The sequence below is a fragment of the Dysidea avara genome, chromosome 5 (genome assembly GCF_963678975.1).
Source record: "Dysidea avara chromosome 5, odDysAvar1.4, whole genome shotgun sequence".
Lineage (NCBI taxonomy): Eukaryota > Metazoa > Porifera > Demospongiae > Dictyoceratida > Dysideidae > Dysidea > Dysidea avara.
Window position 1 is genome coordinate 21,641,531 of NC_089276.1, and position 22,890 is coordinate 21,664,420.

General features: G+C 36.8%; 1 protein-coding gene across 1 annotated transcript in view; it reads right to left on the bottom strand.

The window, feature by feature from the left end:
• LOC136255112 (uncharacterized) overlaps window positions 1-22,890 on the bottom strand; it is an 81,172-nt gene that overhangs the window by 54,034 nt on the left and 4,248 nt on the right. The window contains exons 2-13 of the mRNA XM_066047831.1: window positions 21,322-21,630; window positions 18,588-18,849; window positions 17,204-18,112; window positions 15,099-15,272; window positions 13,157-14,083; window positions 12,071-12,241; window positions 10,458-10,622; window positions 8,734-9,663; window positions 6,079-6,249; window positions 4,784-4,972; window positions 3,634-3,825; window positions 1,104-1,679 (exon numbers count right to left, since the gene is read on the bottom strand). Of these exons, the coding sequence (XP_065903903.1) occupies window positions 1,104-1,679; window positions 3,634-3,825; window positions 4,784-4,972; window positions 6,079-6,249; window positions 8,734-9,663; window positions 10,458-10,622; window positions 12,071-12,241; window positions 13,157-14,083; window positions 15,099-15,272; window positions 17,204-18,112; window positions 18,588-18,849; window positions 21,322-21,630 (4,975 nt within the window). The remainder of the gene's footprint in view (window positions 1-1,103; window positions 1,680-3,633; window positions 3,826-4,783; window positions 4,973-6,078; window positions 6,250-8,733; window positions 9,664-10,457; window positions 10,623-12,070; window positions 12,242-13,156; window positions 14,084-15,098; window positions 15,273-17,203; window positions 18,113-18,587; window positions 18,850-21,321; window positions 21,631-22,890) is intronic.

Sequence of the window (22,890 nt, forward strand, 5' to 3'; positions counted from 1 at the left end):
GCATAAACTTACCTAATAGCACTAAATTCGAAAAGTTGAAGAAAGACATGGTTTGCATTCACCTACTCCTTTGCCAAAACTAGTAATATTAAAGAGGTGAGCATGTGTTCACTCCCAATGGCTTTGTACTGGAACAAGCATACTTTCATGGAGTGGCCCATATATACTAACTGTATTGAATGTAAGCCACTTGCTCTTGTTTCTTGTTTGTATCAAAGTGCTTTTTTAATAAATAGTGCTGGTGTTTAAAGGGCTTCACAGCGCTGCTAATTTTTAAGGAGTAACAAGGAAAAACAACAGGCCAGGTAAAAGCAAACTGACTAAAACTGAATCCAACATCATTATGAATTTATAAAATCTCCTGGGATATACGGTTGCTTATGTATTATATATAAGATTACAACCCTTGAGCTTGGGAAATATTTTGTGGCCACATACGATATTAAAAATATAAATCAGTTGTGCAGGACAAGTATTAAAAACTTAATTTATAGGAACTGAACTTTACTGTGATATCCGAATGCCTTTGTGTCTGAGAACCTCAGAGGTAACTAGGTTGATACTAAAACTTTGTAGCTAACAACCAACCAACAAATGTGACCGGATTTGCGAAAAGGGGTCTTCCACACACATCCAATTTACCAACTTTGACAATTCATAAATTCCGTTTGGTAAAAGTTATTGCCTTGACATTTGGTCAGTAGTGTGCACCACCATAGATTAATGGATGGTAAAATTTCAGGTTTGGATCTTTTTAAACACAAAGTTATGGTCTTCCAATTCATAGAATTGGATGTGTGTGGAAGACCCCTTTTCGCAAATCCAGTCACAAATTACACCTTAAGACATTAAGCTGTAACATCTTTAAGTATAATCCATAGCAGCTAGAATCGTGGAAAAACTTGTAGCTAACCAACAAATTGCACATTAAGACATTGAAAGCTGCAACATCCTCAAAGTATAATTCGTGGCGGTTAGAATTGTACAGTAGAAGTATTGACTGTACTTTTGTTTCTATTATTATATCATTCTAACCCTTTCTCCGGAATTATTTATACTTCTAAATGCTAGTTTGCATCATTAATTATTGTTCAAAAACTAACTTTCTTCTTTGCATATCGTCTGAGTAAAGTTTTCTGTTAACTCAATAACAGTGTCCATATCAAACTCATCTGTGAAGAACACAAGTGATGGGTCACTAGCAATGGCATTCAGTTCAACAATGTTAGCACCACCCAATCCTGCAGCATAAACCTGATAGACACCAGCTGCATGAAGAACATCAGCAGCAGCTATAGTAGCTCTTTGACTATTAGATCTTCCATCAGTCACAACAATAGCAATTTGGGTACGTCCATTTCTCACTCCCATTGTACCATCTTGTGCACTGGATAACAGAAGCTGTAAAGCAGCTGCTGTGTTAGTTCCTCCAGTGGGGTATGGTATACCAGGATTGATAGCAGGTAAAAGAGCTGCTGTACTGGTGTGTTGCTGTAGATTAAATTCGATAGATGCACTACCACTAAACACTATCACTCCAACTAAGCTATCTTGTGGACCAATGGTCAGAGTATCAGATACACTTTCAGCAAATTCTCTTATGAGTTGGAATCTAGTTGCTGTAACACTTCCAGAGCCATCCAGTACAAAAACCAAATCAATACCAGAATTTTCACAACCTATAAAAATAGAGTCTGTATTATATAAATTATAATAACAAGTCACTTATCAAGACAAGTGAAATGATAGATGACATTGGCTAACATATTAGTAGGTAATTAGGTTGATTTGAAGCAAGTCTGTAAAAATACCTGAAAGGTATGAGAAGTAGTTATAAGCAATCAGAGACCTACACTGTATTTAGTGGAATATTCAATCTACCATTTCAATCATTCATCACAACCATCATTATATCATTCTAATGATTCATTTTATATAATAAACTAGTGTGAATGAGGTCACTATTAACATGTTGGTTGCTGTGGTCCATCCCTGGGAGTAGTGGCAACTGCCACCATTCATTGAGGATTCAATTACACATATGTGCTCATATATGTACATTTATTGGCCTAGCTAAAAACCCTTCCACCACACCAAGCTCTGTTATTGCATACTCTTTTCCCTAATGCTAATTACATCTAATCCAAAACAGTCAAGCTGTAAAAAAAAAGTGTGGCCTCCAAAAAGACCACGGTGAAAAAAGATGTGAAATCCAAGGTGGTGGCCAAGAAATGGCTGTGATTGTAGGTTAATGGCAAATTTTTTAATTACGATAATTCAGGTGAATTTGTATTGCCTCCTCCACTAGGATTCGGCACCAAATTCACCTGAATTGTCGTAATTAGAATTTTTGCCATTAACCTACCATCACAGCCATTTCTTGCCCACCACCTTGGATTTCACATCTTTTTTCACCCTGGCCTTTTTGGGGGCAGCACTCTTTTTTTACAGCTTGGCTGTTTTGGTTTAGATATCACTTCTTTTGTATTGCAAGCCACAAAGTTGGCCATAAACTGGCTTTGGTGCTTCCTTTTAACTTGTTTTTTTTCTTTACTGCAGGAATTGTGGAACAAACAAAGCAATTGTGTGCATAGCTTTTGTCTGATTAAATATTTGATTGGATAAGGGATCACGGAGCTACAAAGGTTTGAAAATTGCATTTTTTTTCTTCCTGTTAATATACTCATGGTGTGGCGCGCCAGCTTCTTGGGCCATACGACACACTACCGTGTGTCTTGATAACATTTTCCACAAAGTTGGTAGTGTACATAACAATACACAACAATCATGCAACAAGAACACAATGACACTATAATAGCAAATGAGATTATATATACACGAGATCATGTATGACATGACAATATATGATATATATAGAGAGAGGATGAGTTTGGATGAATAATGGGCAACTGTGGAAATTATAGGGCGGGTAGTAAGCTCTTCCATAAATAGGGTAATTGAATGAACATAGTATTTGCGACTTAGTATTGTCTGGAAAACAAGTGATGATAGCAAACTGCTAAGACATGTCAAACCCCAGAAATTGATGACAGACAAGCTATGTCACGAACATTAATATTGGTATAAATTGGTAAAGCGTTACAGCTACATAACTAGCATCTAATTCACCCAAATTCCTCCAAATTTCCCCAGTTGCCTGAGCTTGCCTTACTCCACATATAATAAATCATGATAGTACACAGACAGTATATTATTGCTAGTTAGAATAACTACACATAGCACAGATATGCATGAAACAGATGACACATCGAGATGGTATATAGCAAACTATGACAATACTAAATGAGCATGCAACCAAGTAAGCCGGTATGTGCACCAATAGCCGTAAGCTTCTACTAGGCTATTCACCTTTTGAGAACGTAGTGTGTCATGTGACACAAACCTGTTAAACCAGTTTGCCAATTACATAATGCTTGAAACCATTCAACATTACTGCAGTACATAGGTCATAGTGTGCACTTAAGGTCCCAGCAATTATGTGTAAGTTCTTATATTCCTACATCTGTAGCATGTATGTTAGTCTTTCCTTTTTTGAGGTATAGAAAATTAAACTTTGCAAGTTTTATTATTAATTTATGAATATAATATACAGTAAACAAAAAGTGTACATACCTATTGTACAAGTAGTGTCAGTACCACTCCAGTTCCCATCATCTCCACATGTTCTACTGGTACTACCTCCTAGTTCATAACCATCATCACATGTGAAGGTACAAGTGTCTCCAGCATTAGCTTCTCCATCATCTCCCAGTGAACAATCAATATCTCCATTATCAGGAACAGTAAGTGGTGGACACGTTGGGCCTATGCAACACAGCGATAAGCACTACTACAACATATTGAAGAACTATGCATGTTGTATACAAATGTGTAATATATAAAACATAGTTACAAGGTCTATATATTCCACTTGTATGAACAGAGTCTGAGGTCAGAGCACACATGCATACTGTGAACTAGTTATGGTCTACTAATTCTCCATTCCATTAAGGTACCAACTTAGCAAAGAAACTCATGTGAGTTCCACCATAGTTTAAGAAGGTAGATAACCAATTAACTCTGTTGTGTATCTTTGGCATCAGACAAATAACTGCAGCCTTGTGCAACATGGTTTATACACATAATATTATGTTATAACCAAGGTTAGCTCTTTATGATCAACACAGTAGCAAATTTGAATGTCATGGATAACAGAGCTCCACTCTCATATATAACTATGTCAAGTTATAGCTATTAGCCAGCTACAAGTGAAAATACTCACAACTTGCTAAAATGCTCAGAGGCACTTAATGCCCTTTTTCAAGTTTAAAAAACTCACTGGTTTTCAAAAACTGGTGAAACCCCCCTAGAAACAGATGGTTACTCTATCAAACATATGCATCTGACATAATCAAATTCTTTTAGCATAATCTATGAAAACATTTGGACAATCTTTTATTAAGTTTTGACCCATCATGTATACTGTATACAGTAGCAAAGAAGTGGTTGATCAATCAGCACGGAAACCAAACTGAAAGACACACATGTTTGGGTTGTAGTGAAGTTGCTACTCAATTTGTGATGAATAAGCTTCTCAATAGCACACTGGTGTGAGACATGCACATGACTAATCACGCAGTGCAGAGTGTAGTCAGCATACAAATTCTGTATTGATAAGCACAGAAAGTGTTACAATGCATTACTTTTACTTAATATCCACAGGTAGTTACACCTTATCTCTGCTATGACTTAAAATTCTATGTGTACAATTGAACAAACATACCTGTCCCACACATAGGTTCAGTACCACTCCAAGTCCTATCATTCTGACAAGTCCTACTAGAACTACCAGTTAGTGTAAACCCATCATCACATGTAAAAGTACAAGTTTCTCCAGGATTAGCAACATTATTAGCTCCCAATTGGCAGGAAATCATACCATCAACAGGTGCAAAGATTCTTGGACATATAGCTATTGAATGTAAACAAAGTACATATAGTAATTATTACATCATTATAACTTTGAATATCTAAAGACACTGAAATTTGTATGGGAGGATCACAGTATGCTATTTTAGAAGCAAGGGCTATGTATACAAAACAATTGACATGTGGAAGGTACAGAACAGTTATGAAAACCAGACATGAGTAAACCACACAGCTATGAATAGTATATCAGTTTTACTTATGAGACAAGTTGATATTGTGTTACTTCTAAAAAACCGTGTTTTTATTGAATCATTTATGACATAATTACGGAGTTTACAATAGGCCCAGATGGGTAGGCTTGCTTGTAGAGTGATTATATCATGTAGAATGGTAATAAATCAGCAATGTGAGTGTGGCCTGTATTCAAAAATGTGTGGAAAATTTGCCATAGCACTAGTTCTCACTTAGCCTCAACTCATAGGATAGCAAGGATAATAAAAACACTTCCTGTCTGAGTGGTAAAGATGTGATTTGCTTCGACTCGTTATATTGAGCAACATGGAGCATTTAATTGTGGATTTTGGTTTATAAGTTAGGTGTACTTGCTAATTTCAACTAGTAGATAATTACTAAACTATGTAATGATCAGTAAAATGATCATTTGGGCTATGTATGGATGAATATTTCTACCCATCATGTGTCAGTCATTGAGCAGACCACGGAACAACACAAAGAGAACACACTATGAGTCCTCAGTACTTAACTTAATGTATTAACCTACTTACTGTCCCAATAGCAAAGTTAGTTACTTAAATGTAGTACAAAATAAAAAATTAGATCTCACAATTGTAATTTTTCTGGCATTGTGTGTAAAGCATAATGACATATAAATAATGCTCTGAGGGCTATTAGCCCGCACTAATACACTGATGTATAAAAGAAACAGGGTGAGTACTCTTTAGTTCTTTCACCTATCAGGTGAGTGTGCCTAGAGTGACATATATCACTTATACCACAACTACCTCGATTTGCTGATAAATACACCTGAAAGCCCAAGTGCTACAAATCCGTTGCAGTCATGGTTAATATATGACAATATCACATATATGTGTAGAGTCTGTCTGCTATTTTACAAGCACTGTAACTTACGTTCACATGTTGATGCATCTTCACAATTTCCATCACGATTGACCACTTGTCCTAGTGGACAGAAGCATCCTTCAGCACATCCTCCAGTACAGGTAGCACCAATATTCTCACATGTTTGAGGGCAGAGGGGAGCACACTGTTGGAACGTTTGGCCTCCAGTACATGGCGATGCTAAATTATAGTGTGCATTTATTTGGTATAGTCACTATTAATTTTATGTTCTTACATATACATTTAGTATAAACACACAGAAGCCTGTTTTGTTGCCAAGAGAAGCCAATTTAATTCTGCAATATTATGCACTTGTAACTTGGTCACTAAGGTGATATGATGCCCGTCGAAGACAAAGAATAAGGTAACTATCTGTACAGTCCATAGATATTATGAGCTCTAAGGACTATTTAAAGGCAAACAACATCAGTAGTTTTGTATGGAAGCATGTAAGCCAGTTATATCAAATATAGCTATTAAGATTTGTCAGCAACTTTATCACAGACACATATCAAGAAGTAAGATATTCTACTTCTGCTGTGACAATAATACAAAAATTATTAACTGGTTATGAACAAAATAGTTGAAAGACAGAAATATGTATAAATATACTGGACAAAGATGTTATCAGTAGTTCCAAGCCTACCGTGTAGTTAAAACACTATAATATATATTAATGCACTTGATGTAGTGACAATTGTCCAAACATACATTTATAGTACCACATTTTGTACGTTTGTCTTGTGAGCTGTATTAGCTGGAGTAAAGTTTTCTTTACGGTGTCCATTACTATCTGTTCTCCACGATTACGCTAGAGTGCCACTTGAAATAATTTTGTGGTATCAAATATGGAAGGTGTTGTTATGGAAAATTGATGCCTCAATATGGTTTCATTTCATGAAAAAGATGACCAGTACAATTGGCACAGAGGGCAGACACTTGTTGAAACCTGCGGGAAGCTAAAAATCTCATATACAGGTCAATTCTTGAAATATGATTCTAGATTTTCCTGAAATCTGTCAGATATTCCCAGAAATTATGTGTGGTTTTTAAGTGCAATTTTCATATCTATGGTCTCTTAGACGTCCAAAAAGCCTTGGTAATTTCTGTGAAACTTATCAGAAATCTTGAAATCTTTGCTAGATCGCTTGTTGGAACCCCCAAAAGGCTCATGCCACTCTTGAGCTAAGTATTGTGGTGAAAATGGTAGCTTTTTGATGCGGCATCATAAGCCTCTAGCCTTGCGACTGTGACCAGGTAGGTAGACCAAACATTAGAATTTTTTTGGCAGGCAGACAAAAGATTGGGTTTTGAAAGGCAGTGGTTACTGAACTGCAAATCTAATGCACCAGTTATTGAACCAACAGTAAAACTTAGACAAAAAGGTTACTAATACAAAACAAAACTGACGAGGCTCAAACCCTAGACCACCAGTGTGTGGGGTCAGTGTGCTACCAGCTGTACCATCACTGCTAGCTACCTACCTCCCCTACTTTCTATCTAACAAATGTGACTCAAGAAGTAACTTGTATAATATTATAGTAAGAAGAACCTATACCTGGGTAAAGAAGAAACCAAAGCTGAGCCCAACCCTAACCCTAATGCTAAATTGACATTTGCCTGTTAATGATGTCTGTATGATGGTAAGTTTTTGGTGAGTTCAAGGTGAGCTAGGGTTGGCTCAGCTTTGTTGGAACTCTCATTTCACTCACTCCAACCCTAGCTTACCTTGAACTTACCATCATACACCTAGTGTGCTTGAAACTCCAGTAAATTTGCATCATTGACAAAATTATTTGGCTTAGTAACCACTTACTTTCTTAAAATTCAGTATTGGTGCATGCATAAGGTTTCATTTTGGATTTAATGCTATATTTGACATTGGATACACCAAGACTATTCCATTAAGGTAATTTTTGCCAATTAAGATATTTCTAGGGTGGTTTTAAGAGGCAGAAGTTTGGCAGGTTCCATTCATTATTGGGGAAATCCCTACTAAACAGTACTGTTGTGTTGTTTGATACTACCATACTGTTTGATAGATCATGAAGGTAGTTTTGCATGTCAGCATGTTACAAATTAAGTGATTAAATTTTAAAAGTAAGCAACACCAAGGGGAGTTTCTTTTAGTTCTTTTAGTTACCCTTTTACCATCTAATAACTGTGCCACCAGCAGAATTCGAACTTACACAATGTCCTAACCGCAAGGCTTGCCAACATTTAAACAATTCATTCTGTGGTTTGCACAAAAAGCTTGTGTTACATGAAGTTCCAGTAATGCTGTTATCAGTGAGTGGTGCTACGACCAAAGGTGTTCGTCTGTGGTTGTGATAGAAATGTATAGTAGCTAAACTTGTCAACAAGTTTTCTCTACACCCTTATATTCAATGTGCTAACATCAAATAGCAATGAATAGTAACTTTTTGGCTAACTTGGCTTGGATGGCGAGGGCTTTGCTTGGCACAAAAAAAATCTCAATGCATGCAGCAGTTGGCAAGATAATTGTCTGACATCAAAGTAATGAAAGCAATCAGATAGAGATGAACATATGTATATATGTATGCATATACATACACAAAGTAAATAGCAAGAATATTGTATAGCTACTGGCCCTACATTATTATAGTAGCTAGAAGCTGAACATACAACAATAAGTGTACTTACGACATTCAAGTAGGCTCCTCCATCCTGGTACTGGAACACCAGCACTAGTACAAGCAGAAGCGTAAGCAGCGAAACTTCCACAGAAACATTCTTCTCTATCTTCTTCTTCACAGTTACATCCATCAACAACACAGTCATTTATGTATGTAGTAGGGTCAACCACTCTGTTGCAAGCACTAAAAACTGCTGACCTCATTCCAGCACATCTTTCTCTTGCTCGCACTCCATCTTCAGGTGAACACATCGCATCTACAGTAGGCATGCAAAATAGCCTTGTGTCATCAGTTTCCCAACTTTCACCAAATTCATCTGGAGTAGCCAATGCATTGCCATCTGGATCCTGAAAGTCATCAGCTGCATTACCATTGTAGTCTCCACACAATCCACACACTCTGTTTGCCCATTGTTTTGAGACAGTAACTTCAACACGCCACCGCCCATCCCAGAATATTCTGACACCAATTGTTGGTAAGATTACATGTAGACGTCTTCCAATTCGAAGTACCTGAACATCTCTTGTAGCATAAATTTCTCCATCACCAGTGTGTGTCTGTAAATCACCATTGATGGTCACAGTTCCTCCTAAGGCTCTTCCAAGTACCACTGTAAAGTTGTTCTCACGAGGAACTGAAATTGTCACCTGGTCAACACAAGACACTCTTTCATTGTGTGCTAGATTTCTAGCTATCACAGAGAAGTCATCACTATCACACGGTTGAGCTAAAACATAACTGCATCCTCCTTGGAAATCATAAAAGCGACTATCAAATGTTCTGTAATGAGGATCACCAACAGCATAACAGGTTGGACCATCAATTGGACATTCTTGTGGTTCACATTGAAGATTTCCACCACGACATGTACACCTCATGGAACAATCTGGTTGGATCTGTTGTCCCTCTTCAACTGTTCCTCCATTGTGAGTACATCCTAAGTAGTAAAAAGACATGATATAGTTACACATTGTGCAGTAAGAACACATAGAACATCTTAGTCATTGATGCAAGTCCGAGGTGAAGCCAAGATTAAACATCAATATTCTACAACTTTTGTGATTTAACCAGTATAAGGTTTTCGACTTCAATAATGTAGCAAAAAATTATACTGTTTGTTTTAAGTAATTGAGAGGATACATGCAAGATGTGTCAGCATGCGGTACTGCTTAGAGCTTGTGACTCACCAAGTCACGATTTTCTGGACCCTTTATCACCAATTTATTGAGTTGAGCCAAATTTATTTACAGTTCTCTGGTAATCACAAACACAGCACAAGCACAAAAGAAGGCAAGTCAGTGCTATTTTTAGTAATACTTACAGTGGATAACAGATTATCATACTGCATTGCTAAATTGGAGGTTCAGTAGTGGAAATGAGATTTGTTGCTGTCCATACTTGTACTTATAATGCTGTAATGAGCGCCATCGTTATTGCATCGCAATATATTTATTAAGTTAACATGCTTGCTGGGAGTGTAGGATATGAGCATGACTGTATATAGTTACGTAGTATAAACTAACAGCACAGTGATGTTAGAGCGATTGTCAAGCATTAATGCAATTCATAAGGTTTTGGATTACATGAAGTGCCATGCTGTCAAAGACACTGTAAGATATTATTCACTTGTAAGGACTCATGTAAGTTTAGTCTTATACATTATATTGAAATGCACTTGCTCATGCCAACATATACATGTATGCAAAGTTTTTTTGCAACATTATAATGTACCTTGTGTGCATGTAGGCTGAGTCCCAGTATATGTTCCATCTTCTTGACATCTTCTAACAGCACTGCCACTAAGTGTAAACCCAGTGTTACATGTGAAAACACAGGTGCCTTCACTTGAGCAGTCGACCATTCCATTTCCAGGAGCAGTAAGTGGTGAACAGAGATCTGAAGTGAAATTGATAATATACATACTTGTACACTGTATAATTAAACAAGCTATTTTAGTAATGAATTCCTTGCAATGACCATAACACCATAAATGCTGCATAAGTTCATTTCCATTGTCCTTGGTTAAAATATTTGTACCTTTGGTAAAACAAACAATCCTATTGCCTAATAAGTTGTCTATATACCATATTGCAAATTCACTTTTCTGAAACTCAGCAATCAGCCTATAAACAGAAGGAACCATATATCCCATGAAGGTTTGTATATACACTGTATAGACCAGAAACTAGTCTCATACTAAATTCACAATGTCTTGACAGGAATAGTCACACCCAAACATTACCATAGTATGGCTATGATTTTTTAAAATTTATTTAACGTATTGGACTGACTAGCTAATGCTGTCAGACAGGCACAGCTTATAGCAATAACTATACAATGCTGGTACTATGGACCTGATTTTCAGACATTAGGTGACCCTTGAGTGAGCTACATACTGAGTCAAGGGTCTTGGCTAAGGATGCAGGATAATTAGAAGAGCATACATAAACAGCTGAGTAGACACTTCCTTGTGTATATTTGTGTTTAGAAACTATTGTTGTTCTGAATTTCATCACTTCCATATCAACCATATGATCAATGTTATTACATGATAAATATAATGATAATTATAAGCTTTAATGTTATCACTCTCTTTATAATTATTGTGTTGAAACTCTGAACACTATATTTCAATAACAATAATTATAGACTAGTACATTTCCTTAATAAGACAATAATTCTATTTTCTATTCAAATGAAAGCTGCTGCAATTGGACTAGGTAACTTCTGTAATTCGCTTTATTTTTGCACAAAAACGTTTCGTTATAAAAAATTTTGTGTAAGAATGATTTACTTGTAAAATTTTGTGTTAAAAAGATTTGCACAAGTTTTGCTTACAAAAATTATTTTACAATGAAATAAAGCTAGTTACAGTATTACTGACAATATTAAAGCATGATTGTAATTGTGATCTAAGGCTGGGCCACTACACATGTTTTTTATCTGTTTGTCCACCTGTTAAATGCTTTATAAAATGAATTGTTAAAATCTTGAATGGTTATACATCTGTATCAGAACTGTACTTTGTTTACAAACTAAGAGATACTTTAAGACCATTACCAAGTGTCCAGATGGTACAGGTGTACTAATTTTCAAGTGTCCTGATTAACAGGTTCCAGAGCATACTATTGAGTTGCATGCTCTAATGATTCACAACATATGTATGAATATATTACTCTTGTATATAATACAATGCAGTATTTTCACCAATAAATACAACCAGCCAATAAGATTTTTGTGGTGAAAATGCAGCCAACTGTACATGTAGCCAAACAAAAAACATCAGCAAAACAGTATATAATAATTCTGTGTACTGGAATTATGTATGTAGTTCAACAACTAACCAGGACAGGTTGTTGGTTCAACACATTTTCCATTGTCATCGACAACTAGTCCAGCAGGACAGAAGCAACCTTCAGCACATCCACCAATTCTTGGTCTACCAACACTATCACAAGATTGAGGGTAGATAGAACCACACTGCTGGTATACCATATTAGCTGGACATGTCACAGCTACAAAAGAACAACATCATATTGTTATCTCAAATACATGTATCTATAAAAAAAGTGACAAATAATTAAAATTAATGCTAAACTGTAGACATAATACAATATTGTTAGCTTTGTACAACAGTTAAGAAGTAGCACAATATCAAATCGTTTCTGGACTAGTTCTGTACTTTTCATTTCTTATGATGACTAACATAGCTTATACTTTTCCTTATACTTGTTTGTGAATTGTTTGTAACATAACCAAATTTGTACAGGGGGTGTATATACCACATCAAGAAAAGAATAATGCCAGACATGTGTATTATTAGACTGTGAATTGTATATGGTAATATACGTATGCTGCCCAAATACTAGATACTGGCAAGCAATAATAGACATTTCACTTAGTTGTCAGCTACTTGTGTTCTGATTGTTACATATGGAGAACACTATGGGATGCACATTCACAATCAATCCCCTCACTTTGAAGGCATAGTGTAAAAATTACTTTGTTTCATTCCATGATTATCAACATACAAGGCCATCTAACTTGGGTGCATATAACAGTCTGTTAATAGTCTTCATTTACAGAGATGGATCTAGTTTAAAAAGTAAGGTCACCTGCAAATCTAATCACTACTTTATCCCATATAAGTAATTACAGGTATACAGGCCAACGCTTTTATTCAGGACTGTACTTACATTTTTTCTGCAAATTACAACAACTTGTAAATTAGCTAATAACCCAACCCCACACAAACTTGAGTGATTGCTTTTCTAATATGTTCCATCATTGCTATATGAGTAAATGAATGATGTTTTATAAAATATTAACAATGTAACAATGGTGCTAATAGCTAATAAGTTTTTAAAAGTTCAAGAGTTCCTTTAAATACATTATATAGACCAGTATTTATTGCTGTAATATGTACTTACGACAACGATATTTTTCTCTCCAGTCTGGCAAAGCTACTCCTTTAGCAGCACATGCAGCAGCATATGCAGCCAAACTCTCACAATAACATTCCTTTCGATCATCTTCATTACAACCACATGTATCAAAAATACAATTCAATCGATAAGGTGCCGGATCCACCAAAGCATTGCAAGCACTAAAAAAGTCACCTGTAAATACACTACATGCTTGACCCACTCCAACTCGAAGTGCACTTGGACAGATTCGCCTTATATCAGTATTGGGTGCATTGCAACCAGCTGAGTTACCAACAATCCAACTGTTACCAAAATCATTTGGGTCAGTAAGTGCCATTCCACCTGGATTCTGATTGTCATCATCATCATCACCATTGTAGTTCCCACATAGTCCACAAAGCCTACCTTGCCATTTTTTAGATACAGTTACTTCAACACGATATAGTCCATCAAAATATACTCTAACTCCATGTGTTGGAAATAATATATTAGGATGTCCTCCAGTTCGTAGGACTTGCACCACACTGTTCTCCCTAATTATACCATCACCTTTGTTAGCCTGTAGAACACCATCAATGGTGATCGTTCCTCCATTACCTCTACCTAGTACTATTGTGAGACCTCCACCAGTAACAGTCACTTGATCAGCACATGATACTCTATCATTGTGTGCTTCATTTCGAACAGAAATATCAAACTCATTACTGCTACATGGCTTAGATACTGTATATTCACAATCTCCTTGGAAATCAAAGTAGCGAAGATCATATGTCTGATAGTGAGGATCACCAGCAATAACACAGGTAGGTCCATCAAGTAAGCAAGTTTGTGCTTCACAGACAAATGTTCCACGTTGACATGTACACTTGCTAGTGCAATTTGGTTGTATCTGCTGACCATCAAGTACAGTTACTCCATTGTACTCACATGCTAAATAATGTAATGAGATAATGAAGTAACATTAGTGGTTTACACAATGCATGGCAGTGCTATAAATGTTTACATACCCCCCCAACACACACACAAAGAAAAGCAAAACCTCTGGCAGGCATGCAAAACACAGCTTTTTCCATCCAGTGTCGAAAGCAACCTGTAAGACAACTTTTCAGGTCTGACAGAGAGAGGCTGCTGAATCTGAACTTCCACAACGACCCTAAAACTGCTAAGTGAAAAGCTAGACAATGACAGTTGGCATTTGCTTCCCCCACTAGGTAACCACTGAAGTTACAGCTGGATGCACTGCTTTCCTAGTTGACATTAGGCCACCAGGTCCCCATTATACAATTGGGTAGACTGGAGTAATATAAATTTAAGTAAAGCTTTTGTTCAAGGAACAACACCAATTGCAAATTTGGACATTAAACCTGGAACCTAGGCAGCATAACTAAGTGACTAAAGCATATCAGCCTGGTAATTGAAATGTTCCAGGTTTAATTCCTGGTTATGGCATTGTTTGTACACACACACACACACACACACACACACACACACACACACACACACACACACACACACACACACACACACACACACACACACACACAAACACACAAATGAAAACTTTGGTGTGGAACTCACATATGCAATTCTATAAACATATTTATTTATGTTGTATAAATAGTTGATGCTGTGGATGGCAATTAATATGTGTTGGGCCATTGGGAAAATAATGTTTCAGCAAAGCCAACAGCAATGGATATCGAAATAAATTCACATAGACATAATATTTTGTTGACCGTTTCTTATTTTTAGTACAATATTAAGTCATGCAGTGCTATTTTGAACCAGGAAAATGTTGCTGCTGCTGCTGCTGCTGCTGCTGCTGCTGCTGCTGCTGCTGCTGCTGCTGCTGCTGCTGCTGCTGCTGCTGCTGCTGCTGCTGCTGCTGCTGCTGCTGCTGCTGCTGCTGCTGCAATTTAATTCAATAGCCATTGACTAAACTTACCTGTGCAAATTTCAGCATCCACACATCTTCCACCAAGGAGATACTGGCCAGGAGGACAGAAACAACCTTCAGCACATCTTCCCTCACAAAGTTCATCAGAGTCCATCTCTTCACATGTCTTAGGACAGAATGAGCCACACTGTTGGAATATCATTCCTTCTGGACAACTTGCAGCTAAAGGGAAATTACAGACACATTACAGTACATAGATAATGCAACCATTTACAACTGCATTATTAATTAATTGGTCCATAATGAACAATATACCATCTGCAGAAGTGTTTGCAGTAATACTCTTTATCTACACAAAATTCTTCTTATTATTATTATTATTATTATTATTATTATTGCACTTTTACAGTGACCAGCACTGAAGGTCTGACAACAACATGTGCTGCAGCCTTTGGATTACTTAACCTAACAAGAACTGGAGACTTAAATGTATATGTGACTGGATTTGTGAAAAGGTACCCTATTCACACATTTTGCATGCCGGCAAGCAAATTGTTATATATAACAACTGATCCTAGGCTTCTAATTATCAAAATGCAGTCAGATACTGTGGCTTCACCCATAGAAATTTTTGAGAATTAAATGCGACTTATGAGGTTTTGAAGTTCGAAAAATAGGTTAAATTTTTGTCTGTAAAAGTATCTTTTTGCAAATTCAGTCACATATATACATGGGAGGATGGGGGAAGGGAGGATGGGGGGGAGAGGGGGGTATTTGCCACAAATGCCGATCCGCCATTGAACTTAGTAAAATAGTAAAACCCGCTGTCTTCGTAGCATCAGTCACAGCCTATATACTGTACCTTTTAACATGCTTCTGCAAGCTTCAGTTATCAATATCATTGGTGAATTAGTAACAATTAAAAGTAAGGCGGGTCAAAGTTATGAATTTTAGTTATAGTTAAAGCACCGCATACGGAAATACAGCACAAGGGGGGTGTCGAGAGGCTAATATAGCACGAGGAGAAGCTGAGTGCTGTATTTGCCTTGAGACACCCTCTTGAGTGCTGTATTTTTCATACACTTAAGCATAGGCAGTGCTTTAACTGTTATTGTACTTCCTGGTTGCATCCGGCTCATGGAGTGATTTTCTCTAGTACTCAAACCACTGCGATTTTCAGTGATCAGGATATCAGTAAGTGTTTATATAATCTATTCCTAGTCGTAGAACGAACTAATAGTATTAGTTTGGCTAGTTTTAGCGATTTACAATGTCACGCATGTGATCAGTCATGGAGTCGTGTTTAAATAGCTTTGTGATCAGACGATCAGTACTGAGATCAGTAAGTGTTTATGCAATCTATTTCTAGCTGTAAAATGAACCGGTAGGATTAGTTTGGCTGGTTTCAGCAGTTTACAGTGTCACACATGTGCTGTCCCAGTGGGGTTGTTTTTGTAACACTTAGCTAAATAAATTCTCTGCATAGTTAACTGTACTGTATTTGCCCAAGTGTGCTGGGAATCTGGATTCAGTGGAATGGAATGGTGGAGTGGAATGGTGCACTGACTACTGGAATAGGTAATTTTTCAATTAGTACTCACCTCTTTATAAAGACCACCTTCTAACAACTATCACCTCTTTTTAAAGACCGTTTTACATTAATGTTTAAATTGCTGCTATCTTGTTGTTTTAGAGTGTATTCCCATAGGATGGTCTTTAACATGCCTAGAAAAGTCAGAGTGATATATGATTTGCAATGCAGCAATACCCCCATGCAAAAAAGCTTGGCTATAAAAAAATGACATGCCCATGAAACCAAAAGTAACTGATGACTAAAGGAGCCACTATCTGTTGAGGCCAAGAAATGAATGTTAATACCGGCAACTAACTATAATTTATAAAAATTTGGTCCTTTATCACTATAATTTATAAAAATTTGGTCCTTTATCATTGCCTCATGCGGTCTTGCTGCATTCCTAATTAATTCCCTGTAACTCTAATTGGCTAGTAATTTGGCTGCCTCTTGTGCTGCTCAGTGCAGTTACTATATAAGGGGTGGCATTAAACAAAGTTACCATGAAGGTACAAGTATGTATTATATCATTGAAAAACACATGATTTAAAGGATCAATTCTCTATACATACAAACTTACGACAGAATTCTGATCTCCAGTTTGATGGCTGGGCTCCTGCCTCAGCACATGCAGCAGCATAACTAGAATATGCATCACAGACATACTCTTCACGGAGACTAGTGTCACCACAGCAGTAATCAAATTCACAGTCTCTAATAAATGGACCAGGATCAACTGCAGCATTGCAGACAGTAAATATACTACTTGTATTCATTACACGACACTCTGCCCTGGCTGCTGCTTGAGTACCTGCACTATTGTCACATTGATCAGTACCATCTCCTTGTGCACTTCTTCTTCCTCTTCCACCTGGACAACGTAAATCTCCTATTGCAGTAATATCATCAAACTGATTGCCATTGTAATTGCCACATAGTCCGCACAACCTATTCCTTCCACGATAATCAGTTGATACCTGAATTCTTAAATAACTACCTCCATCGTAATGAACATAGACACCATGTTGTCTTAAGGTAACATGTACACGTCCACCAGTACGTCGTATATTAACATCAACATCAGAAGGGTATGTCTGATCATGACCGGATTGTTGTATCCCATTGAAGAATAGTCTTGATCCCTGGTCAATATAAATTTCACTGGGATTGCTACCTGGAATACTGATCCTCACACCTCGAACACATGAAACACCTCTTCCACAAACATCATTATTAGCCGAAATCACAAAGTCATTGCTTCCACAAGATTGAGCCATGACATGTTCACAGGATCTTTGAAAGTCAAATCTACGTCCATCCCAGCTTACATAATGAGGATCGCCACTGGCAGTACAGGTTGGGCCATTAATTGGTGGACACCTTTGTGGTACACATGTAAACATTCCAGAGGCCTGACAGGTACATCTTTCTGCACAATTTGTCACTACTTCCTCATTAACTTGGTACTGTATGCCATTTCTAGTACAAGCTGCAATTGAAAGTAACAATATAATACACACACTAGAAGAATAGCTTAAGTTAACATTAACCTACTTGGTTATAAATTGAAGAGACTGATTGTTACAGATACCCTGTTCTATTTGACTAGAAACCATCAAAAGATAAAATTGAAAAAGGAAACATCTACATAATTATAATATCCAGTGGCTAGCTACGTAAATACACTTCCAATTTTGGGGATGAAAATAGCAACAAGGTTTCATGGTCAAAACTGAAAAGCAAAAGATTTTCCTTATTGTTGTGATCCTATTCCACAATTTAAATACCATTGGGGCAAACAATATGACAAAATGATACTAAGCTTGAATCAAGTGCTGTAAAAGGATCTAATAGACCTTGGATGAGTAGCTACACAGCCATTAACTGTAATAGAACAATCATGTGTATATGGTTAACAATGTCATACAAGTTACTGTAGTATAAAACAACCATGATGTACTTACTGACTGGTTCTTGCTTATCAGCTTCATGAACACAATAAACATATTTGCCTGGATCACCAACATTACTTCCCATTTCTACATTAACAATGCCAGCTGTATTAGAAGAAGGAGGGCCTAAGGAGTCCGTAGCTGAAGTGACTCCAGCTTGCGCATTAATTCCGTTACACTGACCCCAGTTGATACCATTGTCAAGATATTGGTTTATTACATAAGTTTCATCTTCAGCCGCATTTGTTGCAATAACTGATTGAAAAGTATTTCTCTGTAATGTACAAAGTACAGTATAATTACAATGTTATGAAAACATCAAGAACACACACTGTTACACTAGTAATTATATTATAACATACATATGAACATATACACATATCAAGAAAGATACCAAGGATGCAGTGACAACACAATTGAGAATGGGTACGTATACTAGTATGTGTGTTATCTAGGGATTATGGTTTTAGTAAGGTTGAAACAAATCACAAGTTGCTGTCAGACATTCAGTGCTGGTCACTGTAAGGCAGTAATAGCAATAAATACTTAGAAGAAAATCCATTCCTCCAGGCCATGAAGGAGACTCAGTGTGGCACCCAACTAGATATTGGGTGGCACATATACGTACTGGGGTTGGAGGGTTTTTTTCCTTTCTTTGGCTCATTTCTGTTTCACATTATTAGCCATGTTAAGTAATGTGTCAAAGTTGTCAAATCCTGTTTAGGTATGCTCAAAGGTTGCAGCACAAGTTACTGTCAAACCATGCTGTAATTTTTAAACTGTCATTCGATAGAACAAACACATGTATGTGAAAAAATTTTCATTGTGTAACATTATTCAAAGTGTAGTAGTAATTGATGTGAATTTGTTCCTTTCAAACACCTAGTTATATAGACAATCTTAAAGAATGATTCGTCAGTTCATTAGATAATTTGATGAATATTTGTATCCCATAGTTTGATATTCATTTCACCTCTAGCATTCATTCTGAAGTTTCAAAGTTTTTGTGTGCAATTCAAGTTTAATGCATAATTTTCTGAACAGGTTCAGCCAGATACTCAAACAAGGCCATTACATATCAAACAGTACTACTTCAAAAGTACAGTAGTACTGTTTAGTAGGATTCCCCTAAAGTGACACGTGCCATTAAAAATGCTGAATCAAAAACCGAGTGTAGAAATATCACATGGGACAAAAATTACCTTTATGGAGTAGCATTATTCCATTCAACATAAAATACATACAGCATTTAAAACTTACAGAAGGCCAGATATAAAACTGTTTTTAATCATCAAAACCTGTATTTTCATCTTCCTGTCAGCTTGCCTGCCTCACTGACCACAGTCGCAAGGCTAGGTTCCAAATGAAGCAGTGACACAGCCACTATTTTATGCCACAGCAACATGATGCAGACTTACTGGTGGGTTGTGCCTTTTGTGGTTCCGCTTTGCCATTCCTTATATCTTCAATTAAGTCTTCTTCTTCATGCCAGGAAACCATACCAAGATGTTAATTTTCTGTATCGACACTTACCGTAAATGTATTAAGATGCCACAAAACTATATAGGTGCTTCAATAACAGACTGTAGTATCCTTGATAATGGTAGTATCAGGTTGTAGCTAAGCTTGGCTTTTAAAACAATTGCAATGGGCCCATACCTCTTAAACTATCAGGATATGCTACCTCTATTGATATTATTAATTTTATTTTTTATCCGACCCTAATGGCACTCCCTTCCACCCTCACTTCTTTAGCTAGAAGTAAAACCTAGGTGGGGCTATGTGAAGTTTAAAGCATACAACAGAGATGGCACTATTCTGGGAGCATGACCCCAGGAAAAGTTTCAGACCATCTTTTACTGGTAAACTACAAAAGGTGACTGCTCTATTAGAGTATCTCGATTTGAACCTTTGATACTCCAATACTAAATATTGCCTGAATGTACTTGACCAGTTTCTGGAAACCCTACATCCACCCCTGCTTTTAGTTCCAGTACTGAGAACTGAAACAACACTAATATGATAGTGTGCTGACAACATAACTGATGCATACTCTAAGTCTATTAGGCTGAGGCCACTCCAAATAAATTCTCTGTTTCCCGTCCACTGCCCGCATCTGGTTACTATCAGCTCATAATATTCCACTATTCTGTATTCTTTCATTATTTTTCAGTTATTCTTGCATACTGTCAGGCTCATTAAAAGTAGTGTCCATTCACGTGTCAGCAGTTCGGCACTAACTCCAACTTAAAAGGAAGGAACAAGCGTAAGCATGCTCTTATGCAGCTTTTTGTGGTTGTGCCAGACAAATAAGGGCTTGAAAAGCTGCCAATATTATAACAAAATAATGGAAATGGACCGCTTGCCCGCATGCAAAGATGCCTGAGTCCAGGATGGGAAACAGAGAATTTATTTGGAGTGACCTAATAGCATGATTATTTTATAGCAATTAGACAATATTTTTATGTTCCATAGTGAGAAGCCATAAACAGAGTTATCCCTTTTTGATAATATTTAATCCATTGTAGTTTTGATCTATGGTAACACCAAAGTACTTAACATAACATTATTCAACTACTAAAGGGTATTTTGACAAGTTTGAGAATATGCATTAAAAGATTACTGTACCCAATCTCATTATATTACACACAGATTTCATGATTTTCAAGTAGGTATTACTTTTGTAAGGTGAAGTAATACCACCGAAATCCCCACAAAAATCCCCATAATAAAACAAAATATTTACCTGACCACCACCAGGAGGTTGAACATTAGTCCATGTAGCAATAAATAATGAAGCACTCCGAAAAGGTGGTGCTTTCAAAGGAAATCCTTTTCCCACACAGTCATCAGCTTTTTGAAGCTGTATATCTGCACCAGCAACACCCATACGTATTGATCCATATGTAACCTCTCCATTAGAACTATCACACCAATATGGTGCAACCATGGGAGGCCCCACATCCTCAAGTGCACCTGCAGAATGCGGTACTCCCATTGGTGGTCCAGTACCAAACAATCCATCAAACAGTTGGAGGGCACCATCTCTTGTCACCTACAACAAATAAATGGACAAGTTAGCTGTACATGTGATTAACTATATGCATCCCTAATCATACTAGTTAGTATTATTAAGTATTTACAACTTATAATAGCACTTTCTAGTTAATGGTATCCATGCACAAGCAACAAGCTGTAAAAAAGGGTGTAGCCTTCAAAACTCTGGGTGAAAAGTTGTGAAATCAAAGGTGGCAGTCAAAAAGTGGCTGCAATGAGGTTAGCACTGTTCAGTTGGCAATATTTCATTCCAAGCCATCGTTACAAGGTTTTAAAGGCTGCACCCTTAGTTGTTTTACATGGATTTCAATTTTTGCAATTTAAATAACCACAAAGCCAGCTATAAACTGGCTATGGGACTTGTTTTACCCAATTTCCTCATATCTACAGGCACAATGATGATTATGGAGGACGTTACAATAGTGAAACCTCTTGAAGCTCATTGGGACTGGAAATTTGTGTTAGATTAGTTAGTGAGGATGTGAGGTAGAAAAAGTCATTTAAACAATGTCAGAGGTATTCTAGATTAGAGAGGTTTCACTGTAGTATTGTAATTGTGGATTTAATCCTAATTTTCTTCTTATTGTATAGATTACAAGCATTTAAAATAAAACAAATAAATCATTTGTAATTAAAAGTACATTAGTGTGTTGCATCTGGTGGGCTTTGATAATTAATAAGAATGAATGTGAATTTGTGCCAACTTGATAGCACACTGGACACATGAGCTGACAAGCTTATACAAGATCAATTTTACTTAGCCTGTACAATATGTAAGAAAAACTGGAAAATAATAGAAGACAGAATAATGGAACTTTTATATCTGGAGTAAACAGATGGGGGCGGTGGACAAGAATCAGGAGTTTATTTTCTAATAGAAAGTACAGCGTAGGACAGTTAGATGAGTCCTAAATGATTTCAATGGATATAGCTCAGTTACATCTATGTTTATTTATTATTATTACTGGGCAGGCAGAGTGTTTACTGATTATGCCCAGAGGAAATAAAATTACAAGGGGGAAGGGGATTTACAAGGGGGGAACATAATGTGCAATTATGATACAGCATCTCTTTGTCTAGCCTCAGGTTACAAAGGAAAATTACTATTAGCTACAACTCTCTTTTTAAGATAATGCATCAAGATTACTGACGATCAGTTCCTCCCATTTTTATTTCAATGGAAAGATCAATCAGGTTATATCATCCAAGGCATTTTATTTTGCCAAACTCGTTTACTTATTTTCACCAGCAAAGTTTC